Source organism: Vombatus ursinus, unplaced genomic scaffold, assembly GCF_900497805.2.
Source record: "Vombatus ursinus unplaced genomic scaffold, bare-nosed wombat genome assembly UNPS02012515.1, whole genome shotgun sequence".
Lineage (NCBI taxonomy): Eukaryota > Metazoa > Chordata > Mammalia > Diprotodontia > Vombatidae > Vombatus > Vombatus ursinus.
This window is the reverse complement of record NW_020952293.1, coordinates 1,913,884-1,927,054: the sequence shown is the minus strand read 5'-3', so window position 1 is coordinate 1,927,054 and position 13,171 is coordinate 1,913,884. Positions and strand designations below refer to the sequence as shown.

Below are 13,171 nucleotides of genomic sequence, written 5' to 3'. Positions count from 1 at the left end.
TCCTACTTTTTGGTCTTCACACACCTTATTCCACCCCTCCTGTTCTCCCCTACCCCACATGGTCTGTGATTCAGTGATGTGTGCTGTTCTTTGTGCTCCATGTCTGGAATGCACTCCTTCCTCATCTCTGCCTCCTGGCTTTCTGGGATTTCTTTGAGTCCCAACTAAAATCCCAGCTTGTACAGAAAGCTGTCCTGATCCCCCTCAATTAACCTCCAGTTTATCCTGTCTACAGTTTGTCTGTACGTACTTGTTTGCATGTTGTCTCTTTCCCACCTCTACCCAACATGAGACTGTGAGCTCCTTGAAAGAAAGCATTGTTTTTTGTCTTTCTTTGCATCCTTAGAGTTTAGTGCGATGCCTGGTACATGGTACATGTTTAATCAATGTTTTTTGACTGACTGAATGACTAATGTGATACTACAGAACTTTAAGAAATGGTGAAAAGGATAGAGTGAGAGAAAGCTGGGGGGACTTGTATGAACTGATGCAGAGTGAAGGAAGTGCATGCATTTTATACAAAGATTATGAAGGAAAACAACTGTGAACAACTTTAGCTCTATGATCAACGCAGTGCCCAATCATGACTGCAGAAGATGGATGATGCAGCACATTTCCCACCTCTCAGCAGAGAAGTGGTGGACCAGGTGTGCCCAAAGGGATACTCATTTTTATACATGGTCAAGGTGTGGATTGGCTTTTTCAAGACTTCTCTCCTCCTCCTCCTCTTCCTCTTCCTCCTCCTTCTCTTCCTGGGAAGTTTTTTGGGAAATGAGGGGAAAGCTAGGGGAGGCACTAGAGGGTTAGTGGTAGTAACATTAAAAAAAGCAGAAAAGAAAGTAAAGAACATCAATGAATCTTTACAAAAATAAAAGGAAGAGATCAGAAGGACATTCAGAAGGGGGGCATAGACAAGCAAGGGCAATGTTGGAATACCATGTTCAATTTGAAATATACAAACCCCACCCCAAATACATACACACACACACACCGCCAACATGTTGTACCTAGGGGAGATTCACAACTTTATATGAAGTCTTCTTTTGCTAATCTGCAAAGGGAAAGTGTTCACTACTATTGATGCCTGCACAATAATACAAAGAAAAATTTAAAATAAAAATAAAAGAAGTTGAGTGACTTTGTCCAGGGTTATGTAGGTAGTAAATGGTGGAATCTGGATTGAAACCCAAGTCCCTTTGATTCAGGGTCCCAGAAGCTCAGAGTTGGGGCCAACTATTCCAACCAACACTTGACAAAGAATCCCCATTAAAATCCACTCAGTGAATGGACTTCCAGTGAGGTGTAACCCACCATCTCCTATGGTGGCCCATTTTCCTGAGAATTTGTAATTGATATTTTTTGCTTTTCTATCACCTTCATTTCCCAACACATCCCTCCTCTAACCCCTACCCAGAGAGCTAGCTCCTTTGATAAAGAATGGAAAAGGAAAAAAAAGTTCAATAAAACTGACCAAGACTTCAACTGAGGCCAATAGTGTGCCTATTATTCCACAAACTCAGTCCCCCACCTTGGCATAGAGGGGAGTGAGGTACATTCTCATTTCTCTTTTTCAAGGCTAAACCTGGGCTTCATAATTATAGTGTTTAGTTTCAATTTTTAAAATTTACTATTTCCATTTCTGTTACTGTTACCTTATGTGTGGTTTCCCTGGTTCTGTTTAATTCACTTTGCCTAATTTCATCTAAGGTTTTCCATGTTTCTTTTTCTTTTTCTTTCTTTCTTTTTTTTTTTTTGGCTAGGCAGTGGGTTTAAGTGACTTGCCCAGGGTCACACAGCTAGTAAGTGTCAAGTGTTTAGTCTGAGGCCAGATTTAAACTCAGGTCCTCCTGATTTCAGGGCTGGTGCTCTATCCACTGCACCACCAAGCTGCCCCTTCCACATTCCATCCCATTCATGTACCACAGTTTATCTGGCCATTTTAGTAGGAATTCTTTTTGAGTTTACATTGGACAAGATGATCTCTAAGGTCCCTCTCCAATTCTGGGATCCTGTGATTTCTGTCCTGAGTAAGCTCTATGATGATAGCATTAGCTATGATAATTAGCATTAATAGCACCTACTATGTGCTAAGTTCTTTATAGATATCTCATTTGAGCCCCACAATAATCCTAGGAGGTAAGTGCAATTATTATCCCCATTTTACAGTTGAGCAAACTGAGGCAAAGAGAGCTTAAGTGCCCAGAACCAGCCCTGGCATGAGCTTGAGACTTAGTTTGTGCTCTAGCTAACCTCACCTGGGAGTCATTCTATCTTTTCCCCTTGAGGATTTAGCTCTATTTACTTTCTCAATGGAGCATAATTCCTTTGTGTGGAGGTTAGGAGAACCGAAGTGGGGGGGGGGTGCAGATAGAGACACCAACCCCCCATCTTGCTCAGGTTTTTGTAACCTAGACAATTTTTTCTGTCTTGAAAATTCCATGACTTTTTTTTTCATCCTGAGGTCTTACCTATCTTTTCCACCTTGGCTTTCTCCCGAGCCTTCATGATGCTGTAATCCTGGGCCACGTTGACAAAATATATGTGCTCCCGGTTGTTGATGGCTCGGAGCAGACACTGGAGGGCACAAGCTGCGTTCCTGGCAAAGACCGTTTCTATTCCGTCAAATACCACTCCTCGATAGCAGTCACTGAGCTGAAATAAGGGGCCAAGAGAGAGGCACATTCACCATTCAGCAATTTGACAGGCATTTTAGGAACCTGCTATGTGCCAGTTACTGTGCTAGGTTCTAGGAAGAGCAGAACAAAAATGAAAATGATGCCTGTCTTCAGTGCCTCTCAAGGTCCCTCTACTGAGGAGAGACAACGGGTGCACTGATAACTACATACAAGCTACATAGAAAGTACATACAAAGTCATCGGTTGTAGGGTGAAACAAGTACTACCAACCGGGGGAATCAGGAAAGATAGTGAGCTGGCACAGTGGATAGATGGATGGCCCCAGCACCGAGTGGGTGCTTAAAAAAATGCTTATTCCCTTTCCTTGTTTAGGAAGTGGTACTTCAACTGAGCCTGGAAGAGAGTTCGGGATTCCAAGAGGCCTTTGTCACCAACTTTTTTTTTTTTTTTTGGCAATTGGGGTTAAGTGACTTGCCCAGGGTCACACAGCTAGTAAGTGTCAAACGTTTGGTCTGAGGTGGGATTTGAACTCAAGTCCTCCTGACTTTAGGGCTGGTGCTCTAACCACGGTACCACCTAGCTGCCCCTCCTTTATCACCAACTTTGAGTGGCCTGGAACACCTTAGGAGATAGTAATACATGGCAGGATTTGGGGAAAACAGTTTTGCCATAGGAGCTTAACTAGTCAGAATTCTAAGGGGTTCTGGGGATGTACATACATCTTTATCCATTCACAAATTTTTGGGCTTTTTTTCCCCTCTTTGCTCTAATAAAACTTCTGCCATATTGTGAATTGTGTGCTTGTAAATGGTGAATCTCAGAATGGGGGAGTACCATACATTTGTTGTTCCAGATTGCTTGGATGGGAGCTATGAGACAAGAATAAGATAATATCCCAGAGTGTCCACTCCTCCAGCCCTTTGCGTCATGAACTAATTCTGCACACAATGGTTATAACTCTTTTGTGCTCCATCCGAGAGACAAAAAGCTTGCCTTGCCACCAGGAAGACTGGGGTAAACATCCTGCCTTTGGCCCATACTAACTGTGAGACCTTGGGCGTTCTCTCAGCATATGTCTCTAAGACTATGCATTTCTTTAATTTTTTTAAAATTCTGAATTGAATATCAAATAAAATTAGCTTTCCCATATACAAAGCAGAACAGAGAACAGCATTGTACAAGAAACAATGAATCTATTACATATATAGATTACTTTCCCTTTCAAGTATATAATAATACATTTAACCTGTAACTTTCAAACTGTCCCATTTGTGTGTTTCCTTTGAGACATTTGTTCTCTTCTGTTCATTTAAAAATGCTTCAATAGCCCTCTTTTCTCTTTTTGGGAGGGGTTGACAGTGCAGAGGGATGCAATCCTATTGCTATGCCCATGGGGTAATTTTATTTATTTGACTAAGCTTATTTATGATAAGAATTTTTTCTTTTTTTTTCCAATAGGATGAAGGTGTGGTAGGAAGGAGAGAAAATAAACTTCTGTTCATCAAAAATTAAAAAGAGTTTGGCAACCTTTGATGAATTTTTTTTTTGGCACATAGAAACTCATGTTATTACTAAGATGTGGAAGGGTCTCAACCTGCTGTGGTGGACAAAACAATGATACTGTTGAAATCACAGACTTTTAGACTGACTGACTAAAGTCTCTGGTGTCTAACTAAAGTCCTACAAATAAAACTGGTATTGCTGCTTGAGATGCTTCTGCAGCCGATAACATTAGTTGTGGAGAAATAGTCTTTGGTCTAAGTTACTGGCACATGTTGGCCAATATTTCTGTCCTTTTCTTTTTTTTTAAATTTTAAATACAGGAAATACTGGAATCTTGCTGAACTGCCTTCTAGCCGTCAGGAGAGACTGATTAGCTGCCCAGGTGCATCTGGTGAAGGACATCTTTCTGTTCTGAGAACAGGCAGAGTAATCTTGTCACATTTAAATGTGTTCCATTTTGATAAACACCTTGGAGCTGGAAAGCCATTTCCTCATAAATAGCAAATAGGTCCAGATGGCCTGATGGTCGAATTCACTTACAAGTAAAGTCCTTGTCAGAGGTTTTTGGCTTTCAGAGACTGATAGAAGCTTGCAGCCTGGGAGGTGGCAGGTGTGCCATTGGCAGGCTAGATAATAGTGTCCCAACATGGGGGATGGCTGTGCATGAGAAAAATGTTGCCAATGCTGTGTTGGCCATCACATTTTTTTGTTATTGTAATTAGTATAACAATAGGTAGCCTTCAGTCCAAGTGAGTAGTGACTGAAAAGGTGTGTTTGTCAGGTTAGTTCAGCTAACGGTGAGGAATTCGAGGTGAGCCCATCTCAGAAAAGAATTCCTGGAGCCAGAGGTCCAGTTTGTGTGGGGCAGGGAGTCAGGGGTCATTATGGTCGCAGAAACAGCCGTAACACAGCTATCACAGATGTAGCCTTTAGGCTGGGCTGCATTTGGGAAAGCACTTAGTGCTTGCTGCTAATCCCAAGCTGCTAGATGTCACAACAGCCCATTTCTTGAACTCCAGCCCTCTCTAGGTGATGCTCTATGGCTGCAAATAATGGAAGACCAGGATATCGGAAGGATCTAAATGACCAGTGACCCAAAGGGCAATGGAAAGAAGTGTGATGGGGATAAGAAGGTTGTAGCCTGTTTACCAGCTATGACCTCTATGGGAGAAGTCAAGCCAACAAGCACTTATTAAGTGCCTACTAAGTGCCAGATATTGTGCTAAGGTCTGGGGAAAGAAATCAAGCAGAAAGAAAGTCAGACCCTGCCCTCAAGGAGCTTACATACTAATAGGGGAAGAGAGCACACAAAAGGGAGTTGAAGGAGGTGAGAGGGAGAGAAAAGAGAAAAGGCATATGGTACTGGGGCATTGTAGAGAAAGTCCAGGAAAGCCAGGAGTGCTTTCTGGAGAAGAGTGAAGACACAGCTGGTCTAGGTGTCATTCTTAAAATGGAGATTAAAAACTGGATGTCATTAAAGATATTTGGGATCATCTGTGACCAGAAATAGAGGGGGTGTTATTCATATAAGTAAGCATAATAGACCATAGCTGGAAGGCCCTAGAGAGGCACTGATTGATTTAGAGGGTAAAAGATACAGAGGAAGGCCTGGATAGGTCTCCTCGCCTCCCAGCTCTCTTCTCTCTAGTTCATTCTCCCTCAGCTGCCCAAGTGGTAGGTTTCATCATGTCACCCTCCTCCCCAAACACTGATGGCGCCCTTCACGACCTGGCCTCGTCTGACCTTTTCAGCCTTAATGCTTTCTTCTCCTTCCTGTACGCTAGAGCCCAGACAAACTGACCACCTTGTTGACCCTTGCAATGCTTCATTTCCCACCTCCATGCCTTTGTACTTGCTATCCTCTTTGTACTTCCTCCTTGTCTTTGCCTCTTAGAATCCCGCTTCCAGAGGCAGCTAGGTGGCGCAGTGGATAGAGTAGTGGCCCTGAAGTCAGAAGGACCCGAGTTCAAATCCGACCTCAGACCAAACACTTGACGCTTACTATCTGTGTGACCCTGGGCAAGTCACTTAACCTCAATTACCTAATTAAAAAAAATCCCCTTTCCTTTAAAAAACAGACTGCTTGTGATACACCTGCATGAAAACTTTGCTGATCCCTAAATAAGAAGACAGCTTGAGCCCATGTATCCAATGAGATTCCCTAAAAATAGGGGGAGAAAACATATAGAGGGGAGTGGTGGCCAGGACTAGGCATTTTGTTCTGGGAAGTCTCTGCGATGCGGAGTGGAACAGTAGGTCAGTGTATTTATTATCCTTTCCAAAATCAATGGTATCAGAGAAGGAGGTGGAAAGGGGTGAGGATAGAAAGAGGGAGGTTGTTGTGAGCATAGCAGTGAGTCAGAAAATGGCAGGTCTGATGATGGGGATTCCCGGTCTAGGTTGAGGATGAAAGAAAGACACTTTGTTGGGGGAGATCCTTTAAAATGGCGCCTACTTTGGCACAATCAACCAACAATATGTACAGTGGCATCTTGCATTTCTTGCACCTTTCTGTCAATTGGGTGACTGTGCAGCAGTGGCCTGCAATAGAATATTATTCACACAAGGCTGCCTGTTTCCTGCTCATACTTTCATCATGGATGTGCTCAAGGTATGCAGAGATTCTTTTTATAAATATTTTATAGAGAGAGCAAAGTAGGAGTGTGGATCAGTATTTACTGCTAATGTTTTCATTTGTCTTCCCTCTCCCTTAATTGGGTACATAAGGTTTTGCGAGTGTTTGGTATCCTTGCTTCTTTCTGAACCTTGAGATTCAGTCCTTAAAAGTTGCCATTAGCATGGGCCTCCCTCTGTGTACACAGGATTAAGTTCTATCTTTGCTTTCCTGAATGTCATTTCTATTTCCCTATGCAGCGTGTTGTGGGCTATGATATGGTGGTGACTCCATTGTCACTGATGGAACACAGAGGTTATTACAAAAATCTTGGAAGGTCTTTCACATTTTTTTCTGTTTGCTTACTCCTCCAATTTCATCTTTCAACATTATTGGGATGGGTTGACTGAATTGGGTGTTCCTATGTGAGGGGAATCCCACGTACTACAAATGAAAGAATAGACATTGGGCTATTACCATTTCCCAAGTTAGGAAGACTATTTCAGTTTCCTAAAAAATATCAGTGTATCAGTTTTTATCAGCCGCCACAATGAGGAGATCAAAAAAAGCCCAGAAACTGACTTCACCAGCAAGCATTTAATGTACTTTCCAAGTGGCAACTAAGGACAACAACAGATGAGAAGAAAGATTCACTGCTTAATAAAATGATGAGAAACTATTGAGGAAACAAATTTATAAAAGGCTTTGTGAGACCCCTGGAAAGCTCCATGTTTTAGGTATTTTGTGGGTCAGCAACCATTCAAAGTCAAAGCTCATGAGCCCCCAACTGATATGTTTACTTCTACCAAGTCAACCAAAAAGGATGCATTAACTAAGTACAAAAGATATTTAATCAAAAAGCATGGCATCGTGCAGAGGAAGAAACTGAGGCACAGAGAGGTTAAGTGATTTGCGTGGGGTCACACAGCTAGTGTCTGAGACCATATTTGAACTCTGATCCTCCTGGCTCCAAGTCTAGGGAGCACGGAAAAATTGTGACTTTGCCCTGCTCAAGAGTAGAGCGTCTTCTGAGAGCCGCATATACCTGTATCCTCTCTTCTATGATTTGCACCAGTAGGTCCTCAGGAAGCACGCAGCTGAAGAGTCCCATATCTCCTTCACTGGAGCTATTCATGAACCGGAGCTGAATAGGCGTATAGGTCAGAGGGCTGGATGGAATCTGTGAAAGGGGAAAACTGGGAGGTCAGTCCCTTCAGAGATGCTGGCCCAGCTAGAGAGCCCTGGATGTTTGTTTCTCTGGGATCCCTGAGACTGATGTCAGTCATAACACTGAAGGAATTAAGATTTCTAATGGATGCCAATTAAAACAGTGAGGCTCTTTGCTTAGAATTGGTAGGTCAAGGCAACAAATATGCCTGACCCACTGCCCTTTTGTTTTTTCTACACAGGGACCGCATAGCTACAGAATGCTGCTGGAGACCTACAGAAGTATCCATCATACAATTAATTTAGATAAAAAGGAGGATATCAGTTCCAATTGGTAAGATACTCTAGTCATGGACAACTTAAAACTAAAGACTAGAACGTGAAAATACCTTGGTGTTGATCCTTAAATAAAATGCGATATTTATCTTCAAAACAAATAATTGACTATTTCTAGATAGGACACCAACATATTATTTTTGGAACTTTGAACAAAAGTACATGGTATTTAAAATGACACCTTGTAAGCATTTTTATTTACAGTAGCTGTTTGCTTATCTATAAAGTCCTTAAAGACAGGGACTATATCTTATCTATATTTTCTTTCTCCTTCAAGGCTGACCACAGAGCTCTGAACATATAAGACATTTAATAAAATGTTCATCGAGTGAATGAAAATATTAATGAAAGCCTTAAGTTTCCATCTTTAAGGAAGATGTGCTTTTATAATTTATAAGCTCTTAAGGGAATAGATTGTCTAGAATGATTCTGCCTGGGCTAAGCATGGCATGCTACCACTGCTGAGGATGACATCTTTTCTTTGGGATGTGCTCACTTGGTTTTTCTGAGCTGAGCTCAGTGGTCCATTGTGTTTTTCTATCTTTGTATCTCCAGGGCTTAACACAGTGCCTGGCACACAGGAAGTGCCTAATATTGTTGACTATTGACTGACTGTCCAAATTCCAATCTCAGGCTAGCTACTAGACCATCAGGACTGGTGACAATCAGGTGTTACTGGTGACATGGGGGATTTAGGGTTCTCTACGCATAACATTATGGAGTTACTGAAATTCCCTTCCAGTTCTGCCCTCTCTCATTCACTGGGGACTTGCTCTAGGGATAACAAAGGCACACAAACAGGTCAATAGGGCAGTTGCTTTCACCTCAAAATCAGAAAAATCCAGCAGTGCACAGTGCACAGCAATACACCCCAAATGCACCGAAGTCAAGCCATTCTTTACAAAGATATAAGCCCTCAAGTCACTCAAGGAAGAGAAGAGTATGGCAGCAGTGAGGGGCCATGAGAGCAGTAAGGAGGCTTTGGGGGAACCAAGCTCTATGGTCATCTGATAGCATGCATAGGGTAGAACAGACTTAAATTCTTGTGGTATGGAGAAGACTACAAATATTGACATGATTGCCAAGACTACTGAGAGAGAGAGGACTGAGAATGCTGAGCTTTCTTTGGAAGGAAGGGACCTAATTTTTACCTGCGATCCCGATGTTTCTGACTGGTGCAGCTGATGATGTTGTTTCTGGGACCCAGAACCATGGCTGTCTGACTTGTTCTTAATGGTCATAACGATGCTTCCCCGATAGCCCTTGAAGACGGTTATTCGGGTTTCAGGGGAGGGCAGAGTTCCTTCCGAGATATGCTTGGCCAAATTCTCAGTGCTTACTCTTGACAATCCTACAGATGTCTGGGCTAAGGAGCTCTCTGTAATTATGGCTACAAGGAAATGGAAAATGCAGGAGAAGAGACACATTCATGAAGTCATGGAATGACAGCAGAGGATCCTTGCAGGAAAACTAGTGTTGTTAAAAAAAAAAAATCAAGGAACATAAGACCTGTCTGCACTTATGACTGTGGAAAGTGGTTAGAAGAATGTAAATGAATGACCCAAGATGAGACCATGTGGTGAAGCCTAGGCCAGAACCCAAGTATTCAACCTCCTGGCTCTGCCTACAAAACCGTAGTACTTCAAGAACTTTCTACAGCTTGTCCCTAAAGTCTTTGTACAGTTTTAAGTTTTAATAATGTCTAAAGTATAAATACAATGAATTTTTATTAAATAACTTGAAAGTTTAATTATTCAAATTCATTTTATACTCATTTAGTTTTGTGAATTTTGAATAATAAATTTTTAATTAAAGTAAGAGGGGGCACCCTGACATTTTGCATTGTGCATGGGATGGTTTCTGGAGGACCCTTTCTCAGAGCCGTGGACCAGTGCGAAACAGCAGAAGTGGCGTTCTTATGTGGTTACTGTGATCACCTGATTTGCCTCCATTAAACTTGTTCTCGTGGGGTCCCATCAAAACTACATTCTTTGCATGCTCTTACCAAATGCAATCCTCTCAGTAGCTGAGTAGCAGTGGGGGAAAGTCCTTTTTTTTTTAAACCAATTTTCAAAATTTACTGGCGTGATAAATAGCAGAAGATGGTGGTTATATTGAACTTTAATGAGAAATATGTCAGTATTTTAAAGCTAAAGAAACTTTCAAATGTTGTCTTTTGTAAGCTGGTAGCCATTTATACTCTTGAAATGATTAAGGCTTCAAGCCACACCAGGATTTTTGGGACACCCTGCATGATACAGCTGGAAATGAGTGTTCTGTTCTCCCTCTCCCTGCTCTTCAGTTCATTGCACAATGATTTCCAAAGCTTTCAGCATGTTACCGCTTTTACTGGGTCATGGATACTAGAGAAAGCTTTTGGATGTAAAACTCATCTGGAGGTGATTCCAGGGTGAGATAAGCCAAAGAACCTGGTCGTGTTTTTGGAATGAACTTTATTTGTTATCTGCAGGCTTGATGAAGAAGGCCCATATGTAATAAGAGTCCCAGCGGACTTCAGTTCCTATGTTCATGCTGGCAAAGGAGAGTGGAACATTCTGCTGTAATGCTAACTCTTTGATGGCATCTTTGGGCCCTCTCTCATTCTTTGGCTCTTGAAAATGCCCAGACATCTTATCTGTTTTTTTTCCAAAAGAAGTACTGGGAGGATTTTATCTTTCTGGGAGCCCCTTCCTGGCATTCCAACAAAAACTATCCCCTGAATCCTGGTCATTCTCACAGGCAGCTAGGGTGACAGTAATACGGCATCTCTATTTTCAACAAGGGCTGTATGGGGGACCTTGAGGCAGGGAGCCCTGCCCATCCCTCCTCAGAACTTACCAGCATCCTTCACTGATTCTTCCCCATCCCGGAAGCTCTGCTCTGTGGTTGCCCTCATGCAGAGCTCCAGCGCCCGGAGTCCAGGAATGCTGTTTGAATCCGACAGAGCATCCAATACAATGGAATCGAGGGTTAGGCAGGCAGCACCATAGTATTTTGCGAGGTTATTGCACGCATTGGTCTTCCCTGTGGAAGGGTCAGAGGTTTTAGAGCCGGAAGGGATAGCCTTGAAGACCACGGGTTCCTCATTTTATAAAAGAAGAAACTGCGGCCAAGAGTGAGGAAGTGATTTGCTCAAGGTCATGAGGCAGTAAAGAGCAGAACTTGGATTGGACTGAGCTCATCCGGTACCAGATGTAGAGCTCTTTCCATGCTGCCAAGATGAAGGACCTCCATGTCTATTGCAGCCTCATTCTACAATTCCAAGGAGAAGGACCTTTCTAGAAGACAGGACTTTAGAAATGTCTTTTCTTTCTCCTGAAGTGATTTTTCTCTGCTCCCCCACTCTAACCTATATTTGTTTTTGTGATATTCATGCGAGGAGGGAGAATGATGGTGTCCAAAAGAAACTCGCCTGGCACGCTGGAGACCTAAGTCCTGGTCCTGGTTCTGACCAGCAGTGTTACCTTGCTCAACTTACTTAACTTCTGCGATCGGTTTCTTTATCTGTTAAATATTACAAAGCGCTTAGCACAGTGCTCAACACCTAGAAGGTCCTCTATAAATGTAAGCTATTATTATTATTTAATGGGGGTGACTCTAATCCCTATCCTGCCTACTGTAGAGGTTGTTGTAAGGACTAAATGAGATGTCTCTGAAAGGGTTTGGTTAAGTATAGAGTTCACAAACATGCGCATGATGATAATTTAGGGGTTTTTATTTTGCTGATATCTTTTGAGAAGAAAATGACTGTATAGACACGAAGTGGAGCTGGTTTTCTGCCACAATAGGACTTTCCCTTTGGGTGGGAATAGTTCTGTAACTGGCTTCCTTAGAGAACTGTTAAAAAAAATCTATGGTTTTGCTAGCATTTTCCTTAGATCTTTGTATTTTCATCAGCTTTTTAAAAAATAATATTTTATTTTTCCTAATTGCATGTAAAAACAATTTTTAACATTCATTTAAAAAAAATTTTTAATTCCAAATTCTCTCCCGTTCTCCCTCACCTCCCCCTCCCTGAGATGGTAAGTAATTTGATAGAGGTTATACATGCACAATCATGCAAAACATATTTCCATACCAGTTATGCTGTGAAAGACATCGGTTTTAATAGTAATGCACATAGCATTGTAAGGTGACAAAATACTTGACCAACATCACCTCAACAGAACCCCTACAACCACTACCATCTAAGGGGAAGCATAATTCTTCCCATTTTACAGATGTGGAAACAGTCTCAGAAAAGTGAAGTGATTTATCTAAGGTTCACACAGCTAGGTAAGGGAACAGAGTCAGAATTGAGAAGAGCTTGGGTCTTCTGACTGCAAATCCAATGGTCTTTCTAACCAATCTAATCTGCCTTTGGTATCAAAGAAAGTTCAGGAATGCCTCACCTGTGCATAACTCTAATGTGTATTTTCAACGTCTAAGTCAAACTCTCTTGTGATGGCAGTTTGATTTCTTTCAGGCTCTGAACCTTTGTTAAATATCCTGGCTGGTCTAGAGCCTATCAGCGCGGAGAATAGATAAATGTCTGCCATTGTGACTAGGGTGCCTCCCACTTGGGGCTCAGGTTTCTCACTCCCTTGAAGCGATGCCATGGCACTCAGATGCCTTGCTTTATAGCCAAAGTTCCCAGTGTGGGAACCAAGGAAGGTTGCTTACTTGCATGGCACCACCTCCGTGATGTCATGGTTCTCTTTGAGAATGAAGGACAAACAGCAACAACTTACTTGCCCAATTAGCACTGGTTTCTTTAAGCAGAAAAGAAACGGAGTCATTGCTCTTTGTCTTTTTTTTTTCTTTTTTTAAGACAACTGGGGTTAAGTGACTTGCCCAGGTCACACAGCTAGTAAGTGTCAAGTGTTTGGTCTGAGGCCAGATTTGAACTCAGGTCCTCCTGACTTCAGGGCTGGTG

General features: G+C 42.2%; 1 protein-coding gene across 1 annotated transcript in view; it reads right to left on the bottom strand.

Annotated features, from left to right (window-relative positions):
• The window catches only part of HYDIN (HYDIN axonemal central pair apparatus protein), a 470,364-nt gene that overhangs the window by 135,591 nt on the left and 321,602 nt on the right, over positions 1–13,171 (bottom strand). Inside the window, exons 40-43 of the mRNA XM_027857914.1 lie at positions 11,099–11,280; positions 9,408–9,632; positions 7,799–7,933; positions 2,469–2,652 (exon numbers count right to left, since the gene is read on the bottom strand). Of these exons, the coding sequence (XP_027713715.1) occupies positions 2,469–2,652; positions 7,799–7,933; positions 9,408–9,632; positions 11,099–11,280 (726 nt within the window). The remainder of the gene's footprint in view (positions 1–2,468; positions 2,653–7,798; positions 7,934–9,407; positions 9,633–11,098; positions 11,281–13,171) is intronic.